The sequence below is a fragment of the Ursus arctos genome, unplaced genomic scaffold (genome assembly GCF_023065955.2).
Source record: "Ursus arctos isolate Adak ecotype North America unplaced genomic scaffold, UrsArc2.0 scaffold_12, whole genome shotgun sequence".
NCBI classification, from domain to species: Eukaryota; Metazoa; Chordata; class Mammalia; order Carnivora; family Ursidae; genus Ursus; species Ursus arctos.
In genome coordinates, this window is record NW_026622786.1 from 35413832 (window position 1) to 35437034 (window position 23203).

Consider the following 23203-nt stretch of genomic DNA (forward strand, 5'->3'; position numbering starts at 1 on the left):
AAAAAAAAAAAAAGAAGAAGAAGAAGAAGAAGAAGAAGAAGAAGAAGAAGAAGAAGAAGAAGAAGAAAAAATTGTTTTCATGCCTATCGTAAGGATATATATGTTGATAACAAACCCTCAGCTTTATTTGACTAAAATCATGTTAGTGTTTTCTCAATTAGAAATAACTACAATGTGGTAATCACAGTTTTTGAGGAAACGGAAGCTCTAAATTTCTATATAGAAGGGGTCTGGGGTAGCACTTAGGTTAGAAGGGAGTGATAAGGGACTTCCCTTGAAGCTATGTTTGCGTAAAAACTACACTATTTTGGGGGCACCTGGGTGGCTCAGTTGGTTAAGTGTCTGCCTTTAGCTCAGGTCATGATCCCAGGGTCCTGGGATTGAGCCCCATGTCAGGCTCCCTGCTCAGCAGGGATTCTGCTACTCCCTTTCCCCCTGCTTGTGCTATCTCTCTTTCTCTTTCTCTCAAATAAGTAAAATGTTTTTTAAAAATACGCTATTTTCATTTATTAGTAGTGTACTATTTTATTTTATTTAGATATTTACACATCAATAAAAATAGACTTCTAATGATGTTTTTATGCTCAGAATTTATAAGATAAAGAATACATTTCTTGTTCATGTCAAAGAATGGGGTGACCTGATGGAAGTAAAGGTAGGGACCAGGGTAAAGGTGTTACCTTGGGCTACCTGGTGGCACTACAGCTCTTATAGAAGGAAAATGCAGTTTTTGAATCTGAGAGTAAGGCTAGTGAAAAATTTTTATGGTTCTGATCTTTAAAAGAAATACATAAGGTCTACATAACCGATGTACTGAATTTGGACCTTAAGGAGCTACATTCGTTTTAGAACATGGGTCAGCAAACTTTTCTATAAAAGGCCAGATATGTATTTTAGACTTTCAGGCCATATCATCTCTGTCACAACTATTCAACTCTCTCTACCACTTACAGAAACTCTCTTAGACAATATGGAAATGAATGACTCTGGCTGTGTTCCCAATAAAACTTTATTTACAAAAATAATAGAAAAGGGGCACCTGGTGGCTCAGTCGGTTAAGTGTCTGCCTTCAGCTCAGGTCATGATCTCAGGGTCCTGGGATAGAACCCTGTGTCAGGCTCCCTGCTGAGCAGGTAGTCTGTTTCTCCCTCTCCCTCTGCCTCTCCACCCCCACCCACCCCCATTTTCCATTGTGCGCTCTCTGTCTCTCAAATAAACAAATCTTTAAAAATAATAGTAAAAAAAAAAAAAAGAAATATACAGCAGGCAGGATTGGCCTACAGGCTCTAGTTTGCCTTTCCTTTCACAGAAAGTTACACTTTATCTGGGATACATCTGTCTTTATTAAATGAATCTGCCATATGCATTTCTGCTTCATTACTCTTTTATTATTAATAAAAAAGCACTACATGTGAATGTGATTTCTTCAAATAAAAAAGCAGATTAAACTAGCAGACATGCTGTGTTGCTACCATGCACTGATTTTGTGTACTAAGCATTCACATAATGAATTAATTTGCATTTATATGTAGACCACATTTACCTCCAAAATACTCTACTGCAATTCGTCTCTTTTTTTTCCCCCTCAACAAACACTTAAGAATCTTATCAGGAAGTATTTTCCAAGAACAAAGAAATCTGCTTTTTATGTACACAAGTTCATTGGAAACATTTTTCTGAACATTATACATGTATTTTTGAAGTTCTGTTCTGAGTCAACAGATTTCCATATATTACGATTCGGTGAGCTTTGTTCCCCATTACTTCGGGAAAAGTTATAAGGACTGTCATTAGACCTGTACCCCATTAGGTTGAGGTATTTTGCGTTTGCATTCTATCTTCTGTTTATGAAACATCTCTTTTTTTGTCATCAATTTGACAAAACAGCCTGAGGGGAACATCACAGCATTTTTGTTCAAAGAGATATATGTTTAATACTCTCCTTTTGACTATAGGAAAAATAATTAAGCGAAATCTTCCCTTTTTTAGCCATAAATACAGCCAGCTTTGTGTCTTATAGAAAACTTTTTATAATTATATAACCTTTCTATGTCTTCGGTTCCAGATGCAAAGTTCATAGCTGCTGAGATAGAAGTCTTACATGCTCAGTTTTTTGAGGGTTTTATTTTTTTCTGACTAATGAGTTTTGGAAAAATTCTCTGTTAAAATCTGTGTTTCTTTGATGTGTTGATTATATCATTAACAATAAAATCATTTTAGTCACTGAAATCTGGAAAGACCTAGATGATACACGCTCCTCCAAAAATGATAGGGGGATGGGACGTAGTAGATTTTAAGGGGGGAAAATGAGTCTGTAGAAGCCTTAAAAATATAGATAAGAATTTTTCAACCTGTTAAGACCTCCTGCAATATATCCCTCACCTATCCTTATAGTTATTATTTCTCACACTTCCCAATTTACTAGGCCAAACTGGGCCATTAAATGTTTCTTAAAAGGAACCCACTTATATATGCCTTTGTTCGGATTGTTTCTGTCACCTCTGAAGGCCTTCATTTCCCCACTCCCATTGTCTGCCTAGCAGCCACTCTCAACACTGCTCTCAAATCATCTGCTCTATCATGAAGTGTTTTCTGGTAATCCCTGCCCAAAATTAGATTCAGTCTCTTTCTTTGTTAAGCCTTTCAGTACTTTATCTACATTATCATGGTCCTTAGTTTATTTTGCTTTATACCAGTTACCTTTTTATTTGAATTATCTATACAGAAAACTGTCTCCCACAGCAATGAACACATGCCTAACACATTTTACATTGACAATAGTATATGTTTTATATGATTGAACTGAAACAAATTAAGAATGAAAGGTAATTTTTCTAATTTATTTGCTACTAGCTGTATCTTAAAGGACTTTCGTGTGCTTGAGCAAAGTCTGAAAGTATGACATATTCTTGTGAGCAATCTTAATAAGGAAGGACATTTCAATGGGAACAGCAGCATGAGAATAAAATATATGGAGGCATTTGGGGCGCCTGGGTGGCGCAGTCGTTAAGTGTCTGCCTTCGGCTCAGGGCGTGATCCCGGCGTTGTGGGATCGAGCCCCACATCAGGCTCCTCTGCTATGAGCCTGCTTCTTCCTCTCCCACTCCCCCTGCTTGTGTTCCCTCTCTCGCTGGCTGTCTCTATCTCTGTCAAATAAATAAATAAAATCTTAAATATATATATATATATATATATATATATATATATATATATATATATATATATATATATATATATATGGAGGCATGAAATATCTGCGGTGTTTGCAAAACTATATTCTAAGGAGTTCAGAGTAGCTGGAGGGAGGTAAGGCACGAGTGGTCACGGCTCACCTGGCTCTTATTACTTACTTGTAATGTCCTTCCTGTCTTTTCTGGTTCACAAATACCTACTGTCCTTCCACAAGTCAGATCAAGCATCACCTCCTCCAAGCCTCAATTGCTTTATTCTCTATACCTTATACATGCTTCTACCATCATTTACTGCCCTTACTTATTTACATGGTTTTCCAGTACTAGATTAAGTTCTTTAAACACCAGGGGCTGTGAAGCAAAGCCTAAATATGAAGTGTAACTTATATTTAAGAAATAAATAATGGATGAAGGTAAATCCAAAAGCTTTCTCTGATCTGTAGTTTCCTTTAAAGTTAAAAATTATACCTCAGACTCATTGGATTCAAATCTATACTCATCACCCCTCCTCCCAAACCCATTCAAACCCCTCTTCTAAGCATTTTCTTTTTCTTTTTCTTGAGGTCTTCTACTTCAAGAAATGATTATCAATGATTATCAAAGATCACTGAAAATGTCCAGTAATAAAATTTTCTATTATATCAGTTCATTTTTTCAGCTTTATTGAGGTGTAATCGACAAATAACATTGTAAGATATTTTAAGTGCAAAGTGTGATGGTTTAATATACATATACATTGCAAAAGAATTCCCCCATAGAGTTGTTTAACACATCTGTCACCTTACATATTTACCTTTTATGTGTATGTGAAAAAATTTAAGTTCTACTTTCTTAGAAAATTTTAATTTCCCAATACGTTGTTACCAACTATAGTCACAGTGATACACATTAGGTCCTCAGGCCTTATTCATCTTATAACTGTGCTATATATCACATTTTCTTTATCCATTCATACACTGGCAGACATTTAGGTTGTTTCTATATACTGCCTTTTGTAAATAATGCTGTTTTGAACATGGGAGTACAGATATCTCTTCAAGATAATAATGAATTTCCTTTGGATATATATGGAGAAGTAGAATTACTAGGTCATATGGTAGTTTTATTCTCAATTTCTTGAAGAACCTCCGTACTGTTTTCCATAGGGCTGTACAAGTTTCTATTTCCACCAACGGCATATAAGGGTTTCCCTTTCTTTACATCCTTGCTAACCTTTATTATCTTTCGTCTTTTTTGATAGTAGCCATTCTAACAGGTGGGAAGTGGTATCTCATTGTGGTGGAGATTTGCATTTCCCTGATGGCTTGTGCTGCTAAGCACCTTTATGTACCAGAAGGCTATCTGTATATCTTCTTTGGGAAAATGACTATGCAAATTCTTTGCCCATTTTATTATTTTTTTAAATTTATTTTTTATATTTTTTAAGATTGTATTTTAGAGATAGAGGGAGAGTGGGGGGGAGGAGCAGAGGGAGAGGGACAAGCAGACTCTGCACTGAGTACAGACCCCAATGCAAGGCTCAATCCTGTGACCCTGAGGACCCGAGCCTAAATCAAGAGCTGGACGCTTAACCAACTGAGCCACCCAGGAGCCCCTTTGCCCATTTTAAAATTGGATTATTTATTTATTTATTTATTGCTATTGATTTGTATGAGTTCCTTGTAAATTTGAATATTAACCCCTTATCAGATATGTAGTTAGCAAATATTTTCTTCTATTCTGTTTTTCATTTTGTTGATGCTTACCTTGCTATGAAGAAACTTTTTAGTTTGATGTGGTACTATTTGTTTATTTTTGCTTTTGTCGCCTTTGCTTTTGCTGTGAAGTCTAAAAAAATATTGCCAGGACCAATGTGAAGGAGCTACCCTTTTTATGCATTTTCTTCTAGGGGTTTTATGGTTTCAGGTCTTAAAAGTCTTTAACCCATTTTGAACTGATTTTTGTGTAGGCTATAAGATAAAGGTTCAGTTTCATTCTTTGCCTGTGGCTATCCAGTTTTCCAAATACCAGTTATTGAAGAGACTGTCTTTTCCCTATTGAGTATACCTGGCTTCTGTGTCATAAATTCATAGGCTGTATATGCATGGGTTTTTCTAGGCTCTCTATTCTGATCCATTGATCTGTGTGACTCTTTTTATTCCAATACCATATTATTATTATTACAGATTTGTAATATAATTTGAAATCTAGGAAGTGTGCTACTTCCACCTTTGTTGTTTCTCAAGATTTCTTTGGCTGGTTGGGGTCTTCTGCAGTTCCATACAAATTTTAGGATTATTTTTTCTATTTCTGTAAATAGTGCCATTGGAATCTTGATAGGAATCTTGCATTGAATATGTAGATTGCTTTAGGTAGTATGGACAATTTAACAATATTAATTCTTCCAGTCCGTGGACACAGGATATTTTATTTGTGTCTTCTTCAGTTTCTTTCATCAATGTCTTTAGTTTTCAGGACACAGATCTTTTACATTCTTGGTTCAGTTTATCCCTAAGTATCTTATTATTTTTGATTTCCTGAGTTGAGTAATGGGGAAGATGATATGACCAGCATGGTGGTATACATGGCTACATTGCTAACCTTTTTGGAGAAAGTCAGGAGTATGAGGAATCTAAGAACTCACGTGGGGATTTTGTGAAATTGCTTCACCTTCTCAAACAGGCAGTGAGGGCATCATTAAGCTTCAATATTTTCAGCACAATGCTATTACGTTTATCGTCAGCACAGTAAATGTTCAAGGACCTGCTCTCTGCTGAAAGCGAGTTTTCTACCTGTGCTAGGGTACTAGTGAGATTACTAACTTACCCAGCATATTCTACAATGTGACAAAACCAAAACCAAGGTCTGTAAGAGTTAATACTAGAGAATTAGTGAGCAACATCATGCCATATGCAGAATGAGGCAAGAATAAGCCAATCACTTAATGAGGTCAAAATGAAATGGATAGATACTCAGAACTAGCAGGAATAAATGATGTAAGAAAGAAATGACAAATATGACCCAGCATAATTTCATTGTGGCAAATGATATCTTCACTCTTAGGAGAGATTTTCAGGTTTTGTTTTTTTGTTTGTTTGTTTGTTTGTTTTGCAACATATCTTAAAGATGCTCTCTTACACTTGAGCCCTAAGAATATCATATGCGTCAGTCAAATGGTCTTGCAAAGAACCATTGTCCAGCCAGTTCGCAGACAAATTCAAAAATATTTGTTATTTCATAAAGAAAGAAGAAAGTCTCTTGAGGACATCCTTCTTCCTCTCTGATCTCTACTTTTCCTTCCTTATTTTTTAATAATTTAAGTAGGGAAGTAAAGATCATCACATTTTTATATATAAGTAAACTATGGGAACTTCCACCATTTCAATGTTTTAATTAAGATTCCAACATCTGAAATTTCTGGGGAAGATGGTGGAATAAGAGGACCCTGAGCTCACCTCACCCCATGAATATAACTAGATAACACCCACATCAGTACAAATAACCCAGAAAATGACCCGAAATTAGGCAGTGCAGACTCTCCACAGCCAAATGTAAAGAGGCCATATTGAGGAGGGTAGGACAGAGAGTCAGTTGGTAGCCAAACGGACCCTTGGGACTGTCTCCAGGAGGGAGGGCACAGCAGGCATAGAGAGAGCAGGGGAACAGATACCTACACCAGGTACCCCAGGCATGGAAGACCTGCAAAGGGAAGACAAATCCCTGTAACACTTGGCTTTGAAAACCAGAGGGGTCTAACAACTGGTGAGACTTTACACCTGGAACTTTAAAAAGCAGCAATCTCCACTTTGGGGAGCACACCAAACAGCCCATGGAGATATAGCACAGAATCAGCAGTTTGAAAAAATGCCTGGGGTAAATAGGAAGATTTATTTACTAATCTCAGCGCTTGTGCTGAAGAGCAGGGACCTTTGGAAGACTTTCCAAGAACAAAAAGCTGGTAGGCACCATTTCCCTTCCATGCCTCCTCGCCTAGATACAAGGACATCTGTAGGAATCAGCACAGTGAAACACTCTCCAACCAGCCGGTCAACAGCGTGCCCCACCCCATGCGCTTCTGCTGAAATGCCCCTTCCAGTACACCCAGTCTAGCAGGAGTTTTCCCGGGTGACTGAATGTCTCCTCCCACAGTGGACCAGCATGGATCTTACTGGCACTGCAAGCCCTGCCCCTGCCTCAAGTCTTCTATAGACTTGCCCTTCCAGTGTGCCCTTGTCTGGAGCCCCTCCAAAGGGGTACCACAAGTATGGCACTGTGCAAGCAGCCCCAGTAGGGTCCAGCACCACTCCAAAGTAACTCCTGCCCCAAGGAGAGGGGAGGATAACCACACTTACCAGTTCATTTGCAGCCCTCACAGAGATATGTCTCTGAGGGAAGGAGAAAAAAGCAGAAATAAACTATTAAGGCTACATTAAAATAAAAAGCCTCTGCACAGCAAAGGAAGCAATCAACAAAACTAAAAGACAACCTACTGACTGGGAGAAGATATTGGCAAATGACATATCTGATAAAGTGTTAGTATCAAAAATATATAAAGACTGTATACAGCTCAACACCAAAAAAACAATCCAATTAGAAATGGGCAGAAGACATGAATAGACATTTCTCCAAAGAAGGCATTCATGGCCAACAGACATATGAAAAGATGCTCAACATCATTCATCGTCAGGGAAATGCAAATGAAAACTACAATGAGCTATCACCTCACACCTGTCAGAATGGCTAAAATAAAAAACATAAGAAACAATAAGGATGTTGGCAAGGATGGGAGAAAAAAAACATCATGCACTTTTGGTGGAAATGTAGTCTGGTGCAGCCACTGTGGAAAACAGTATAGATTTTACTCCAAAATTAGAAATAGAATTACCATACTATCCAGTAATTACACTACTGGGTATTTATCCAAAGAATACATAAACACTAATTCAAAAGGATGTGTGCACCCTATGTTTATTGAAGCATTATTTATAGTAACCAAATTATGGAAGCCACCCATGTGTCCATGGATAGATGAATGGATAAAGAAGAGGTGATATATATATATAATGGAATATTATTCAGCCATAAAAAGAATGAAATCTTGTCATTTGCAATAACATGGATGGATCCAGAAGGTATAATGCTAAGTAAAATAGGTCAGAGAAAGACAAATACCTTAAGATTTCAGTCATATGTGGAATTTAAGAAACAAAGCAAACAAAAAAAGAGAGAAAGTAAAAAACAGACTGTAAAGAGAACAAACTGATGTTCACCAGAGGAGAAATGGGTGGGGGTATGGGTGAAATAAGTGAAGGGGATTAAGAGTACACTTGGGATGAGCATTGAGTAATATATAGAATTGTTGAATCACTATATTATATACCTGAAACTAAATGTAACACTGTATGTTAACTATACTGGAATTAAAAAAAAAGACGAATCCAGCATCCAATTTATGCTGTGCATTCATTCTATAGATATTTACTGAGCACCTGCTCTGTGCTAAGTAAGATATTGCTAGGCAATGAGATTAGTTGAGATGAACATCAAGACAAACAGAACACATGCCACTCTCAAAGAGTTTATTCAAGTTAGAAGCTTTTTTTTTTAAGTAATAAAAAATGAGTTTAAAGAAAATAAAGGTCTAAGAGAGATCACAAAGTCTGCCTCCTGTAGATATTTGTCAGTAAATCATTTCTATAGTGATGTTGAAGATTCTGAATGGCAGTTACACCTTCCTCACTATGAAATAAAAGTATTCCAATTTAAAAAATATTACATCTCTTTGCCACCTGTTCAAAAGGTTTTAAGTATCTTTAAATACCTGGGTGCTTTTCATCTTCCTGTGATTAAACTTTAGAATCTCAGTACTGGAAACTTTGAGAAAGATTATGGAATTTTAGTACTGGACTGTAAGAGAAAGATCATCTAGTCCATCCTTTTTCTTTTTTAGAATTGAAAGGATGAGACCCAAACTTATTCCATGACTTGCTTCATGAATGAAGGTCTAAACTAGAACTCAACTTTTTAGTAACTACCAATACCACACTGTTATTTTCCTCATTTTTAGGTACAGAGATTTTGGTGGAAGGGGGGTTTGGTGGGAGTCATCAGACAACAGATTTTCTGACTCTGATTTTGTTTACAGATAGAATACACACACAGAGACACACAGACACACTAAACTCAAGACATATGAGATCTGCATGAAAGAATGCAGAACTAATTTAATGCTTTATATGTGGAAAAATATGCTGTAATTATAAGCACATATTCTTTTCTGTGAGTGATCTTGCTAGTTTATTAGAGTTTTAGGAAGAGCTTACAGTTCAAATGTTTTTGCAACACAAGTGTCACAGCGGGAGAATTCCTCTTATTTCTCATCCAGCTTATTTTTCTAATCAATAATTTAAGAAGTTCAACCAAGATTAGGGGTAGCCCTATGTTGATACTCACTTTATCACCTTTGATTTATTGTCATGAGACTCATTCAGGAGAGCAGAGTAATGTGGACAACAGATGCCAAGCAATTTAGTGCAGGGAGGACAGCACCAGTTGCCTTTCTATTCTCAAGCTTCTCATAACCTAAGTGTGAGTAAAAGCATCTGTTGAGTCGACATTCCAGGCATATTCTTTTAATTATTGCCAGACCTTCTTGAGGCAAAACTTCGTTCTGAACTTTTATTTCATGACTACATGTATGATCCAAGGAAGTAAGTGTCAAGTAGTTGTTAGAGAAATGTCAGAAACTGAAATCCCTGTTTGGATACTGAGCAGACCATTGAGTTATATATTTTAGAAAACCTGTATATCTAAACGCCAACAGTCTGAAGTAGAGGAGCCGTTGCCACAATAAACTATTGTCCAATCGGGAATCTCTAAAATAATGAAATGCTTGTCTGTATTTTAAATTTAACTGACTGTATAAATTTTCTGTATTATTCATTAATATCTGGCATGTATTGTATTCTCAAATGTTTGTTTGACTGATGAATGAAATTATTTTAGGGCACTTCTATACTTTCTAAAGTGTTAATGAATGCAGGCTTTCTAAATAATTGGCTTTTCTTTAGTAAGTCGCCAGTGTTTATAGATAGCTTATCTTCATTTTTCAGAAACTTTAAATTAATAAGGCTAATTAGGCACATTGTTGGTTTCAAAGACAGTAGATAACACAGATGAGTAATCACTGTTTTTATTTACTTATACATTATTCCAGAAAAAAATTAAGAGAGCTATTTCCTCTATTTAGTAACAGGTATGATTTATCATAATCACTATGCTACATGGTTTCCTCATTTGGTTTATTTAAATTCTTAGGCACCAGATATTGGTATAGTGATAGTGTCTGTATATAAGTGTACCTTACTTGAAAGAGAAGTAGAGTTAAGGAATTTTTTGTACAGTAAGTAAAATATTCTGGAAAACAAATTATAATCTATAATTTTTTGCTGCCAAAGTGTCCTCAGTCTTTGGTGAGCTTGAAAAGTTTCGTCCCCAATCTATCAAGAGAAGATTTATAACTTAGTACAAAGGGAAAGGGATGAAATCTCACTCCAGATGCTATCTCAGAGAGTCTCCCTCAGGTTGCATTTGGGATACATTCCAAATGCTATTTTCTTATACTTTGGACCTGCAAGTCAATCCCTAGAAACCATATATATGTAAGAAACAATTTCTTCCCTTTTAGTAAAAAGGATAAAGCATTCAGTTTATCCCAATGGTGGTAGCGGTCATTACCCAGGCATTAAAAGTAGGTTGATGGTGTGTACGTTAGTAGCTACACTAAAGCATAGCCGTTACATCTGGTCAAAGGGAATATATATAAAGGGATTCTGCCTTTACTAATTCAGACTACTCTTAGTGACTTCCAGTCTTTTCACAAATGAAGATCATTTTCACAGACCAACAAATGGTAGTCCTGCTTTTCTGTGTTTAGCATACTCTCAGCACCTGTGTATGGACTTGCTGACACTTGTAATAATTGCATGGCCCTCTGTACATTGAGGCTCACATTTAGAGAGAAACTGAACACAAGTGGGATATTCTAGAAGCAGACTGCTGAGATAGCGTTTTGCTGCAGGGTATTTATTAGGAAGTAACACTGCAGAAAAGAGGAAGAGGAAACAGCGTTGAATAGGTAGAGAAGTCAAATTGATACAGGCCCTACTTAAATCTCAACCATTCCTATAGGAAGCTCTGAATCCTTTATAAACTCATCATGCTGGGCTGAATGGCTGGGCTTTTATGCTCCAACTCAAGTACTCATGGTATATGGGTCACCCTGGGGTGCGCATTGGTCAGGAAGGCCCTCTGAAGGTGAAGACATGAAGCTGATGACAGCTTAGGCAACATTCTTCCTTGATGATGTATGTCGATGGCCCATCTTGATGTTCACAGCCGTTTACTCCTTGTGTTACTTGGATTGACTTCATGTCCTTTCAGGGAGTTGCTCCTCTAGGTTTCTGGTAGTTTCTCTTCCTGAGGGAAAACTTAGAAAAGGAATTAGCACTACAAATTATAGCCCCAAACACTGCAGCTAGCTTTAGAACCACAAATGATATCCATGTTTTCCACAATGATCAGGGTGAATTAACTATGCCACAATAATGAGTCTTCCTTGCTTTCTGGGGCCCAGATACAGAGAACTTGAAGTGCTCAAAGGGCACTTTGAGCCATAGGTTGTAGATCAATGGAACTCTTACTGTGTCACCTAATGAAAATATGTCCTCTTTGGGGACCAAGACCTCTATTCTGGCAGAGCTTACATTTTGTGGGGATGGAAAGTATAGGATCCTCCACAGAGATGTTGGGAGTGGTAGTAAGTAGGATTAATTCTGCATCCACCCCTTGGTTCCAAGACCAATGACTATTTCCTGTTGGAGATCCAGTGCCATAAAACTGTCTTTGATTTGGTGTGTATACTTTTTTATGCTATAGAGTGGTGCTTTATCCTTAAAAACTATCCCCTCTGGGTGGTGCGTGGGTGGCTCCATCAGTTAAGCAACTATCTTCGGCTAGGTCATGATCTCAAAGTCCTAGGATTGAGCCCCACATTGGGATCCCTGCTCAGCGGGGAGCCTGCTTCTCCTTCTCCTTCTGCTCCTCCTGCTTATGTGCTCTCGCTCTCTCTCTCTCTGTCATAAATAAATAAAATCTTAAAAAAAAAAAAAAGTATCACCTCCTAGCTGGCACTTTAACTGCTCCTTTAGCGTGCTATTCCAGTGCTCCATCAGCTTCTTATTGTCATATAATGTAACTACTATATTGCATGAACATAAGCCCACTTTCACAACTTATTTGCTGTAAAATGGGTACCGTGGTCTGACATGATGTTTTTGCGATCTTGTAAGATAGATTAGACACTTTGTAAGCCATCAGATATTGCTGCTAGTTGAGATCTGAGGATAAGAAAGAAACCCATTCTCTGATTTGTTATTTCTGTTAGAATAAATCTTTGGCCTTTCCAGAGTGAAATTGCCCCCAAGTGGCTGGTTGTTCTCCTCAAAGAATGGCATCATTTCATGGGCACAGTGTTGTTCTCTGTTGTTTGCAACGTGAATATTCAGTATCAGCAGTAATTAATTCGGCCTTGTTCATAGGAACCTATGAAATCAGGCCCATGCGTACCTTCCATCTCTCCCACCGTGCCCATTTCGTTCATATGCCCATCATCCAGCACTGAGATGACTAATGACCAAGACTTGCTGATGTCAACTTTCTGAATCATTCTGTATTCTTCCAGGCACTCTTCTAGGTTTGACCTCCTCTGGTAGGCATTAATGTTTGATACAAAATCTTTGCATTTTGTGTCTAATGTACCCATCTCTGCACCTCATTTTTAAACCTTTTTCCCAGTCTTAAATCTTCTTCCTTTCAGGTGCCTAACCAACCAGCTGGGTCATTCACAGATACCCGCTAGTCTGTGCATATTCTAACCTGAAGCCACTTCTCCTTCCCAGAAAGTGGATGGTCTGGTGCACTGCCAGAAACTCTGCTCATTAGAAATGTACCCTTTCCACTGCCTTTTAAGATACTCCTGAGTGAAGCTATAGTACAGCTTCCATCCATTTTCAGTTTGCAACTACATAGTCAGTGTCTTAGTTCAGACTGCTATGATGAAACACTACAGTCTGGGTGGCTTAAACAACAAACATGTTGTTGGACAGATCCAGTGGTTGGTAAGGGCCCACTTCCTGATTTTCCGATGGCTGCCTTTTCACTGTATCCACACATGGTAGACAGAGAAAGGGCTAGCTCTCTTCCTCTTCTTATAAGGACATTAATCCCATCATGGGAGCTCCACTCTCATCACATAATTACCTCCCCAAAGCTCTATCTCCAAATACCATCACATTGGATATTTAACATATGAATTTTGAGAGGACATAAATATTCAGTCCATAGCACTAAGCCTACCAATCCATAAACCAAGTTTGGACTTTTCTTCTCAAACAGCTGGTCATAAGAGATCTCCCAGATAGCCAAAGGTGACTGCTGAAAAAGAGGTCCTCTTGGGGTCTAGACTACCTGTTCATTCAGTTTGCCTATACCTCTGTCCTGCTCATGTTCCATGCCAGATTGCACTGGAACTGCTCACCTTATGTCTGACACAGCTCAGCTTATGACAGATAGATCTAGGTGCATGGTCATTTGGGTGTCCATGGTTAGGTGCTCAGTGTCTGTTAGAGCCTAGTTGCACACTAGAATTTGATTTTCAAAACACATATAAATCTCTGCTGCAAATGGCATGGCCTTGCTACAAAATCCAAGGAGCCTGTTCCCTCCTTCCTATCAAGGCTTGCTGTAAGCTCTACATGGCTTCCTTTCCCACTTCTGTTGTTTCTAAAAACTATAAGGTCTGCCCGGTCATATGGCCCAAGTGGCAGAGCTGCTTACCTCATAGCTTAGACCCACTGCAGGAGTTTGCACAATTTCTTGAGGTCCTTGCCAGGATGTTGAATCCTATATCTTTGATAAGTGCTCCCAAATTCATAAACTCTCATATCTAATTTATGTTATATTTATGTTTTTAGATTATGTTATGTCTCCCTTGATTAAGTACCTCTAAAATCAGGTTCTCACATACTCTCCCAATTCCTACCAGTATATATTGGCTAGATCTTTCATTCCGTTGGGGTATACGCTCTTCCTCCTTGTTAGACATAGCAAGCTCCCAGATGGGTTATACTGTGACTTACCCTTAGTTCTTGGCATAGTGGCCAAAAGAGGATTTATGGACAAATCCTAATTGGGGCACATGTTTTCTTATTTGAGAGAAAGAGAGTGTGCTCAAGCAAGGGGAAGAACAGAAGGTAAGGGACAACCAGACAATGTGCTGAGTGCAAGGCCGACACAGAGCTTGATCTCACAACCGTGAGATCATGACCTGTGCTGAAATCAAGAGTCAGGTGCTTAACTGAGCCACCCAAGCACCTTGAAAATATCCTCCTTTTGACAGTACATTTTCTTTATATAGTCAATTCTGTAAGTTTTCTTGGGGCATCTGGGTGGCTCAGTCAGTTGAACATCTACCTTCAGCTCAGGTCATGATCCTGGAGTCCCGGGATCGAGCCCCGCATCTGTCTCTCTGCTCAGTGGGGAGTCTGCTTCTCCCTCTGCCTATTTCTCCCCCTGCTTGTGCTCTTTTGCTCTTTCTCTGTCAAATAGATAAATAAATAAAATCTTTTTTAAAAAGTAAATGTTATTGTTCTTGGCCTTTGCTTTTCTCAGTCCATGTACTCTCTTTGATGATGCATCTGCTCTCCAGGTCTTTGCTGTCTTTTTGCTGATGGTTCACAAATATCTTTCCTTAGCTTAAGACCTATGTATTCAATTGTGTTACAAATATTCTTACCAGTATGTCCAATATATACCTCATATTCATTTTATCTAAAAATGAGTTCCTCTTTCTTACCCAGATGGATTATATGCACTTTATTTCCACTTTTCTACATCTTCCCCATATCTGCCTAGACTGAAACAGTCTGTATTTTCACTATCTTCGACAAAGATGTGAAGGTATGAGATCTTTAGATGGAGAACTTAAATTATAGATCTAGAAGTACATTTTCCTATGTAGTGCTTAAAGTTGTTATTCTCTCATGTCTGGCCAATCTTCTGTTTCTCCTACCCTCAAAATTTTATACTAGATTGAATCATGTAAAATTACCCATGTTTAAGGTAAAGAAAGCCAAATCGCAGCAATTTCATATAGCACAACCAAATACTACTTTTACTGTGGTAAGACGACTTCTAAAATTTTTACTTTTAAAGAGAGTGAATACAATAACAATAAACGCAAACCTTATAGTTAATATGTTTCTAAGTTAAAACAGAGCTACAACCTAGAAAATCAGCCTTATAATATTCCATTTTTGAGTGAATTTAAAGAGCTTTAGGTCTGAGGGTTTTTTTAATCTTGTAACTGCAGTTGTTTCTGCACTGAAAAGAAAATTTGAAACAATATAGACAAGTTCTAAACCACAGTTAAAGCAGAATTGTCAAGCCTAAGAACTTTATATAAAAAAATTTTTAAACATTTTAGTTTCAACTAGGAAATATTCTAATTTTGCATTAGCCTTTAGTGACTAAAAAGGATGTGGTTACTTTAAAAAATAGAACTAGTGTATTTTAGAGTTTTTACCGACTTTTAGAAAAAAATAATACTTTTCAGTTCTAACAAGTGATTTATTATACATAAGGCTTTTTGGCCTTCTGAATTCCTGCTTTAGCTAACAAAATCTATAAATAGACATATCCTATTTTATAAAAAGTGAAATGTTTTCAATTATAGTAGAGTTGTCTAGCTCTTAGCACACAGCGTGTTTTGGCTCAAGGCTTTGTCATTTTCTTTAATGTGTGTTAGATGTAGAATCAGTGTTTTGAAATTTTTTAAATGAAAATTCTCAGTCAAAAAGGTATAAATTGCTGATAATTCTTATAAATGAAGGCTACAGCTTCAATGACTGCTTTGTAGTTCCCTTAAATGCCCAAGAGAAATGGTTTGGGCTCTGTGGGCCGTACAGACTCTCACAACTGCTCAGCTCTGCCTTTGTAGGGCAAAAGCAGCCATAGAGAATAGGTAAACAAGTGGGCACTGCTGTGTCTCCGTGAAACTTACTTACAAAAAGAGGTAGCCAGCCTTTGGGGTCACAGTTTGCTGACTGCTACTTTATCCGATATTCTATAGTACTTTATCTTCTTGTAATATTTTTGCTGTCTACTTTGATTTTAGTTACTAGTTATTTCTAAATTGACTAGTATAGTGTCTTATACCTGGTAGACAATCAATAACTAATGAAATAAGAATGAAATTTTATACATTTCACCTTTGGGAAAATGTACATCATTCCAACAACACTAATTTAGAATTTCCTCCTTAAGTGTATAACTTGAAAACAGATATAAGAAACGGAAGAAAACTGTTGGGAGGAATCAAAGTATTAATAAATTATTTATATTCTCCTAATTTAAGTTTCATTAAAGATTCCCTGTGGACAAAGATGTAAGCCTGTGAACTGCCTATTTACCGTGAGAACCTGTCTCTTCCAAGTATGCCCTTTTGATAGACTGCACGTCCTAATACTTACATCAGGAATGACAAACCCAAGTGCCCTGTTGGGAGCAGGCAGGTAGTATATAGCAGTGAAATGGGTCAGGTATAAGAGACAAGAGCAATTGGTATGGACGATAGTGAACTAAAGAATGCATCTGAGTAGCAACTGCTGCTTAGATCCATCCAGATTTGCCTTTGAAAATGCTTGCCTATGCTTGCTAGGCCATCTGAAATTAGGCATCTTATTAATCTTTATATATAAAATCTCTGGATTTTTAGATCTTAGTACCTAATTCAGTTTCTCTTAATTAATAAGCAAGTGCTATGGGCCAAGCAAAATAGTTCTGTAGGTGGCATTGTTCTGGTACACATAGTTGATATTGGAATAAATCAAATGGGCCTACTCCATTCACGCACCTAGATTATATATGTTAGGAAAAGGGTATTTTCCCTGGATCAATGCTATTCTGTGTTCAGGTTCTGCTATTTTATTTACTGTCTCACAAATGTTATATTTCATTGTTCTCCTCAGATTTGATTAACTGATCATTGATGACTAATTGTCTCAGAGCGAAAGTGTTAATGCTCTTAAAATCAATAATCATAGAAATATATTACATCACTTCCAACTGTATATAACCATTAACATTAGCATAATGTTTGAGAATATAGATCTGTGCTGTCCAGTAGAGATATAAGGCCTGTCACAAATGTCATTTAACATTTTTCAGTAGCCATATTTACAGAGGTAAGAAGATGCAGATGAAATTGATTTTAGTAACATTTGATTTAAACCAATATCTCCAAAACATTATAATTTTAATATGTAATCAATTTAAACAATGGTTTGATTTTTTCATTCTTTTTGTAGTAAGTCTTCAAAATGTGATATCTTTTACATTGACTGCACATGTCAGTTTTGACCAGCTGCATTTCAAGTGCTCCAGAGTCACTTAAACTCGTCTACACTACTTAAACGCACCCACCTCAGCAAGCTGTTTAACTCATCTGCCTTGCCTGTAAGGGCATCGGGATAATACTACCAAATATGGTTGTTGTGAGGATTAAATTAGACACATATGTAGTGCTTAACATATGTCAGTGTATCCATGATCAGTAGATAGGTAGGTAGGTAGGTAGGTAGGTAGGTAGAGAGGTAGGTAGGTAAAGTGGTGGGTAGGTAGAGTGAGAGAGAGAGATTGATATGGATAATGATACAAATATATGTGGATATAATCCTGCCCCACGCATTAACTTCAGTTAGCTTCAACATAGCAAATCATTTTTTTTTTTTCATGATTTAGGTGCCTTCTATATGCTAACTCATTGTCATACAATAGTCTATTTAAGCAGGGTCTTTGCTTGATAGCTATTGAAAAGGAAAATGTTTCATACATCTTTAAACAATAGTATAAAAGGGCTTCATAACTGTAGACAGGAGAAAGATTATGTTGTTGTTATAAAGCTTGATCTATATTATTTTTTTTCTGTGCTACTTGAAGTAGAATCCATAAAGACAAGGTAGATGAACACCGAGCCTTTTTCACTCTGAAACAGTGTTACTGAATTCCTCCGTTCATTTCTTTCAGCACACCAAATTCATCCTTTACTGAAGATGTTTACTCTATCCAGAACACTCTTCCTCCTTTCTTCTCTTGGCCAACTGGCCTCTTCTTCTTCAGCTTCAGATTAGATGTCAAACCTGAGGTTTACCCTGACCATCTTTCCATCGGTCTTCTCTTTCACTCTCTACCTCATTATCACAGTCGTTTCCTTTATCAGCCGATGTGATGATTTGTAATTATTCACTTTTTAATTTAGTTGTTTTTGGTCTCTGTATAAGACTTTTTGCCTTGTGAGAGCAGGGCCTGCATCTGCCTTACTTGCTAATGAAATCTCAGCAAAGCAGTGTAGTACCAGCACAGAGCAGGCACCAAATATTTCTTGAGTGACAATGAATTAATGAATGGATGGGTGCTACTATGAGGAATTTTCAAAGAAGTCACAAAAATGACTTCTTAAGCTGATGTATCCGCATCAAGAAGCTATGAAAACTACAGTTCTTTATAACATCCACTGGCTTATAAATTCCACCAGGACAGGAACTGTGAATATGAAACTAAGTGCCTCCCAGCTCAGGGCTCGCCACATATTAGGCATTAATATATATTTGTTAATTGAATGAATAGATTACGTTTTGATGTGAAGTCATAGGCTGGACATCTATACTAGGAGGAATTTTACTCTAAGATAAAATTTAGGATGAGTAAGAAAGAAACACGGATTAAGGTGACTTAAAACCAAAATGCTGTAATAGCAATGCAGTAAAAAATGTGTATTTTCTGTTATATTTTTTCCTAAAAGGGACCTGTTGGTTTACCTGGAGAAGTTGGGATTACTGGAAGCATTGGTGAAAAGGTAACGTCTTTCATTTTTTCAATAGTAAGAATTCCAGGCTAAACTCAAAGGAGAGACATTTATATGGTATTTTATGTTAATTAGAAATCACTCATAACATAAAATACGTCGGATGTCTTGAATATCTTAAATATATTGAAATATAGCTAATAAGATATATGTTTCTGATTTGTAAAGGACAGACTACTCTTTAGGTTGTGATGATGTAGTCTGAAGAGAAAAGATGAAACTGATGGTCTAGATTTATGACTAGACCATATTTAAATCTGCTTTATCAGAGCAAGCCCCCTAAAGAAGCAGTTTTGAAAAGGATTAAGTTGTCACTTTACCTGATCCAAGTCTCAGTCACAATCTCTTGCTTTCCTTTCGAATCCAGTATGCAATTATTCATAGATATTCCTCTATTGTAATGGAATTTGTAATTTGCTTAAAGATTACCTAGAAATCAATACCTTCTAGATATTGGGAGTGATTTTCCATGTTGAATTTCAAATTTAGAAAAGTCTTTTTAAAAAATAAAAAATAATTCTTTACTTGAAACCACCAAGGGCATTAAAAAAAATTTTTTTATGGAATCTTGTAATCGACTAGTAGGTAATAACCAAAAACTTTGGGTTTTTGACTAAAACCTGATTTGCTAGATATAAATCGTAAGCCTGATAGTCTTGTGCAATTACTACATAAGGCTATCCTGTGAGTAATTAAGTAGAGCCAGGACTAGAAGTAAATTAGATAATATTCCAGTTATTTCCATCTGAAATTTTTAGTTTAAGTCAAAATCAACATGTCTAAAATTTATCACTTTTTTTTCCACATTTAAACCGGTCTCTTTCCAATAATCTCATGTCTATTAGTGTGTCTTATACCTATCTTAATTCTTCCAGTCTTCCGGAATAGAGTGAAATCCAAATCTGCTTTCCTTTTTCCTCCATTCTCTATGCCTAATCTTTTAGCAGGACTTAGAATTTTTTTCCTATATAATTCATCTTTTCTAATAGTTCATCCAAAGCCTGCCCCTCCCAGACATACTCTTATCAGTTTGTTAAATTTACCCCCTGTCATATTTCTATCCTCTAATCCATCCTACATACTACAAGCAGAGGACTAATTTTGATGGGTCATGATGAAACATTTTGAAAAGCCATCATTGGCTCCCTACTGTTGACCCTATTAACCCCTCTACTTCGCTGTCAAAGTACTACATAATTTTGGCTTAATCAGTTCATCCAACAAATTTTCTAATATTCTTCAATATAAATCTTTCTCCCTCCCCTGTCTTGTATATTACATATTTGTTCCTATTCCTGTTCTCACTGTGTTGTTGTTGTTGTTGTTGTTGTTGTTGTTTGGAGTATCCTCTCCCTTTCCCTCTATTTATTCAAAGCCAAACTATAGGACTCAAATTCTCATCTCCTCCATAGTCTTCCCAGATTCCTCTAATCCTTCCTCATTTCTTTACTTCCGGGACTTAGAATAAGCACCACACAATTTACAATTTAATTGTCCTCTAATTGATTGACCTTTGTTAATGTCATGTCTCCAAATACTTGAGACTAGACTCTTACTCAAATTTCTGTTACAGCTTTCCAGCCCTCAGTGTATCAAAAGTGCTTAATATATACTTATTGATTTTTTATTAACAATATAACAAATATAAAAGCTCAGTTTAAAAAAATTAGATTTGTAACTGTTTTTATTCTGACTTGGTTTCTTCTGTGCAAGGTCAAATGTTCTACCCTAAGATTATGACAATCCTAGGAATTTTAATGTGAATCAGTTTAATTCTTTTAATCTGCTATGTCATATTTGATTATCATAATTATACTTAATTGTGGTAGACAGACTACAGAAATAAAATTTTGTTCAATGGTTATAGGAATTAGTTAATTCTTACAACATGTCTTGATACTTTTACCATCCTCCTATTTTATATGCCTCAAAATGATAAGCATTTCTACTTATAAAACAATACATTTAATATTTTATCCCTTGAAATATATCTTGAGGACTTTTGTTGTATTACAAGTCTAGCAACTTTAAGGTAAAAATACAAACTTTGTAAATTAAATACTATTGGCAGTTAGGATGAGATATGCATGTAAGGTATGATTCTACAATGTTCCTGTCAAGGCTTAGCTCAGTCATGACTGATTAACGTGCCTCAATGGTTTTCTTTTTTGTTTGTTTGTTTGTTTGTTTGTTTGTTTTAAAAGGGAGAACGTGGAAGTCCAGGTCCACTAGGTCCCCAGGGGGAAAAGGGTGTTATGGTAAGAGTCAGTGATTTGAAATATATTTCCAAAGAACATCATAATTCCAGAGGTGGAATTGCCTTGAATGGAACTTAAGTAAGTGAAAATGTCTATTTTACAGTATATTTCCGTTAGAATTTTCTTTTCCTTTAATCAGTTTACCTTTCAAATGCTGATTGGCACTGAGAAGCAAGCAAATGATGGCTTGGTCAAATGAGTCTATAGCTTTAAGGGAAGAATTAAACCACCATAAATTAGCTGAAATGGATGAAAAAGAAAATTCAATTAGGATTCTACTGTTTTTTTATAGCCTATAGTTTCTATGGCACATATTATCACTTCCACTCTTTCATGAGTGTGTGGTCCTGATGTAATTCTTTAATGTGTGAAACATCAGAATGCAGAATTCATCTTACTCTCTCATCTTTAAGGTAGTAATAGCTGACAAATATTATATATAGATTGTATTTTTTTAGTTTATTAGTTTCTAAATATGATAGGAACTAGGACAAAAAAAATCAATGAAAGAATCTTGCTTTCAGAAAATATATTGTAATAGATCTAGTGGCATGTAATACTGTCTACAAATTTATTTTATCTAAGTTATTCTTTAATTTTAACTTCTGTGTTATCAGCAAAACACTGTAAGATTGGGTTTTTTAGCTATGTCCAATTGCTGTCAACTAAGAAATTTAATACACCCATTAGGTTAATCAACTTCAGGAATTACTATCTACTAAGACATTCTCTGGATTAGTATTAATACCCTAAAGGATGTGTTCCTTCTAAAATTTAACAGGCTAGAGTATTTGTATACATTCACATTCCTTCATTATAGAATTCCCTGGCTTCTGACAATGAAATGGTTTCGTAATCTGTATAATGTAACATGCATCTATTCATAGCATGAAAAACCTACAGAAAGAAAAGATGAATATTCTCTTCTAAATAGGTCCTAATATGGGATTCTGGTTAGCAAATTTCTTTTCTAGGCAAAGAGTTACTAATAAAAGGATATACAGTTTCTGTGTAATCATGTCTTATTTCTAACTGTGGTACATTTCCCATGGCCTTTTATATCCTGGATAGAAAAGAGAAATCTTATTTACATTATCACTTGTTGTTATTATTTATAAATTACTGGTTTGTCTTCAGTAAAAATAATCGGATATAATAGAGACTTTATGTCTTTCATATTTTTACTCAAATTATAGGGATATCCAGGTACTCCTGGGGATCCAGGACCCATTGGTCCACTGGGATTACCTGTAAGTAAAGAGAAGACTTTATATTCCCTTCTAGAATGTCTGTTTTAATTTAAATCTATGATTTTTGTTATACTGTACTTTTTGTTCTTATGCAAAATAAGCAACTTATATGTGAAAAAGATAAGCCTTAATAATCCCCTTAAACAGAACTATTATCAGAAATGGTTTATGCCGTTTTGTGAAGTTTCTGTTTTGAAGATAGGCCTGACTTTCCAGTACGTTGATAGGCATGTTATTGACTTCTAAAATTAGGAAGACTGATCTAGATTGGTATAGTTGCCAGTCTTTTTATCACATAAGATAATAAATCTAAGATCCTATAAAAGTTCACTGTTTTTATCTACCTAATGTCATATAGATAAATCAATTTTGTTTTCTAATTAAGTCTTTATTAAAAATTATCAAGTATAAAAAATTCATTGTAATTGACTTAGTAATAAGTAACAACTTATCTTCATTACAGTCTATTTGTGACATATTTAGTGTATTTTGGGACATGTTTCATCATAACAAGGAAAAAATCTATATTTTTATGATGGGATT

General features: G+C 36.2%; 1 protein-coding gene across 1 annotated transcript in view; it reads left to right on the forward strand.

Moving 5' to 3' along the window:
* COL24A1 (collagen type XXIV alpha 1 chain) overlaps nt 1–23203 on the forward strand; it is a 366899-nt gene that overhangs the window by 185922 nt on the left and 157774 nt on the right. Inside the window, exons 25-27 of the mRNA XM_057310505.1 lie at nt 19090–19143; nt 21357–21410; nt 22607–22660. Coding sequence (XP_057166488.1) covers nt 19090–19143; nt 21357–21410; nt 22607–22660 — 162 coding nt within the window. The remainder of the gene's footprint in view (nt 1–19089; nt 19144–21356; nt 21411–22606; nt 22661–23203) is intronic.